This window comes from Sprattus sprattus (assembly GCF_963457725.1).
Source record: "Sprattus sprattus genome assembly, chromosome: 18".
NCBI lineage: Eukaryota > Metazoa > Chordata > Actinopteri > Clupeiformes > Clupeidae > Sprattus > Sprattus sprattus.
This window is the reverse complement of record NC_137916.1, coordinates 25,432,086-25,434,585: the sequence shown is the minus strand read 5'-3', so window position 1 is coordinate 25,434,585 and position 2,500 is coordinate 25,432,086. Positions and strand designations below refer to the sequence as shown.

Below are 2,500 nucleotides of genomic sequence, written 5' to 3'. Positions count from 1 at the left end.
TTACATCAGCCTCTAGGGACAGGTTAGTCGCGGGGGGGGCGGGGGGTGGGGGTGGGGTGGTGATCTGTGACTGCAGATTGCAGTGAGGCTGACCCCTGCTGAGCAAGAAATGGAACGCCTCACCAGAGGATGCTGGGATACAATAAAAGCTAGCCAGTGTTTGCACACATTAGCCTGACAACCCTGACGGCGGCCCTGTGACGAGTGCTGTTTGTCATCTGGATGCTTTTCAAAACATCTTCACAACACAACACAACATGATCACAACACAACACAACATGTTCACAACACAACACAACACAACATGTTCACAACACAACACAACATGTTCACAACACAACACAACATGTTCACAACACAACACAACACAACATGTTCACAACACAACACAACATGTTCACAACACAACACAACATGTTCACAACAAAACACAGACAAGACAACGTCACAACAGGGCCACATACAAGTATTCCAGGTGCACTGAAGTATATGCCTAGTTAATAGTCACTGCAGTCTGATGGCACAGTTTCTGGGAGTATGGACAGGATATTGAGCACTATTAACGATAATCTATACCCCAAGCACTATCCTATACGAGATAATCTATACCCCAAGCACTATCCTATACGAGATAATCAATACCCCAAGCACTATCCTATACGAGATAATCTATACCCAAAGCACTATCCTATACGAGATAATCTATACCCAAAGCACTATCCTATACAAGTGAATCTATACCCCAAGCACTATCCAATATGTAGACCTTTCCAGTTCCACATCCATATGCTGTCGTATGGAGGACCATCACTCTGTGATTAAGACCACCTGTGTCTTGACAGCATCATCAGCCCCTTCACCTAAGGGTGCAAGGGATCCGTGGGTAATTACAGACCTGCTATGAGGTCAGGGGTCAAGCCAGAACATGGGAAATGTTCTGAGTTCTTCTTCCTAGATGACGTAGTGGGATTCAGGAGGTAGTTGGGAAAGAGAAAGAGAGACGGAGAGAGAGAGAGAGAGTGTGAGAGAGAGAGAGGGGGGGGGGGGTCAAAGAGAGAGATGGAGAGAGAGAGAGAAAGAGAGGGAGAGAGAGAGAGAGTGAGAGTGAGAGAGAGACGGAGAGAGAGAGAGAGACAGAGACAGAGAGAGATGGAGAGAGAGAGAGAGACGGAGAGAGAGAGAGTGAGAGGAATAGAGAGAAAGAGAAAGAGAGAGAGAGGGAGAGCAGAGGGCAGGAATGAGAGAGGGGAACAAGTAAATGAGAGAAGCCATTCAGCGTGATAAATGGCATCAGCACCAGATTAAAAACGTCATCCATTTAGCGCTGTGATCACACCTACTCGGATTGGAGGGCTGTGTCAAACAGCACCTCAGGGACTTTTTTAATGGAAACTTCAGAAAAAAAGATCATTTGACGACCTGGATTGCCATGAGTAATGATCGCAACGCATAATATTCGCATAACACACACCCGTCCATTCATTCTTGCCAAAAGCCTCCCTGTGGGCTTCAGGACCCTAATAGACTTCTCGCTGTGTGTGTGTGTGTGTGTGTGTGTGTGTGTGTGTGTGTGTGTGTCTGTGTGTGTGTGTGTGTGTGTGTGTGTCTGTGTCTGTGTCTCTGTGTGTGTGTGTGTGTGTGTGTGTGTGTGTGTGTGTGTGTGTGTGTGTGTGTGTGTGTGTGTGTGTGTGTGTGTGTGTGTGTGTGTGTGTGTGTGTGTTTGTGTGTGTCTGTGTGTGTGTGTGTGTGTGTGTGTGTGTGTGTGTGTGTGTGTGTGTGTGTCTGCGTCTCTGTGTGTGTGTGTGTGTGTGTGTGTGTGTGTGTGTGTGTGTGTGTGTGTGTGTGTGTGCACGCGTGTGTGTGTGTGTCCTTTCTCCAGGTCTCACCTGCAAGATCTGAAGGACGTCACCCACAACATCCACTATGAGTCCTACAGGGTGAGGAGACTCAACGAGAGCAACGCCAACGGGATGGCCCTGTCCCCCCTCGGCCTGGAGAACGGCACCCTGGACAAGAGCGAGACCGAGAGCCACCTCTGAGGAGAGCCAGGCATGGAGGGAGGGAGAGAGAGAGGAAGAAGAGAAGAAGAGAGAGAGAGGAAGGAGGAAGTGGAAGCGTTACACGCCGCCGTCCCCTTCGCCCTGTGTCGTCCTGCCGATGGGACGGATAGACGGACGGACGGACGGTCCACCATTTTGTGTGAAAAAGAAAAAAGGAGCTTTTTTTGTATTTTTTTACTCAAAACGATAAAGACAGTGAAAAGTCTTCATAGGACCGTATAGAAAAGAGGATCCCACTTTGACTAAAGACTTTATTTTCTGCTACATATGGCATTTAAACACCATATACAAATATATTTTTTTGTGAGATGGAAATTGTGGTTATGGTCGGGCAGGTTGATGTGGGAGGGGGGGTGGGGGAGGTGGGGTTACCGAACGGTGGAGAATGTGCCTGAAAAAGGGTGAGAGAGAAAGGAGAGAATGTTTGTGTGTGTGAGAGA

General features: G+C 48.0%; 1 protein-coding gene across 1 annotated transcript in view; it reads left to right on the top strand.

Annotated features, from left to right (window-relative positions):
- Window positions 1-2,385, top strand: part of septin12 (septin 12) — a 77,067-nt gene extending 74,682 nt beyond the window's left edge. The window contains exon 11 of the mRNA XM_080857177.1: window positions 1,880-2,385. Coding sequence (XP_080713303.1) covers window positions 1,880-2,039 — 160 coding nt within the window. The 3' untranslated portion in view covers window positions 2,040-2,385. The remainder of the gene's footprint in view (window positions 1-1,879) is intronic.
- The last annotated feature ends 115 nt before the right edge of the window (window positions 2,386-2,500 follow it).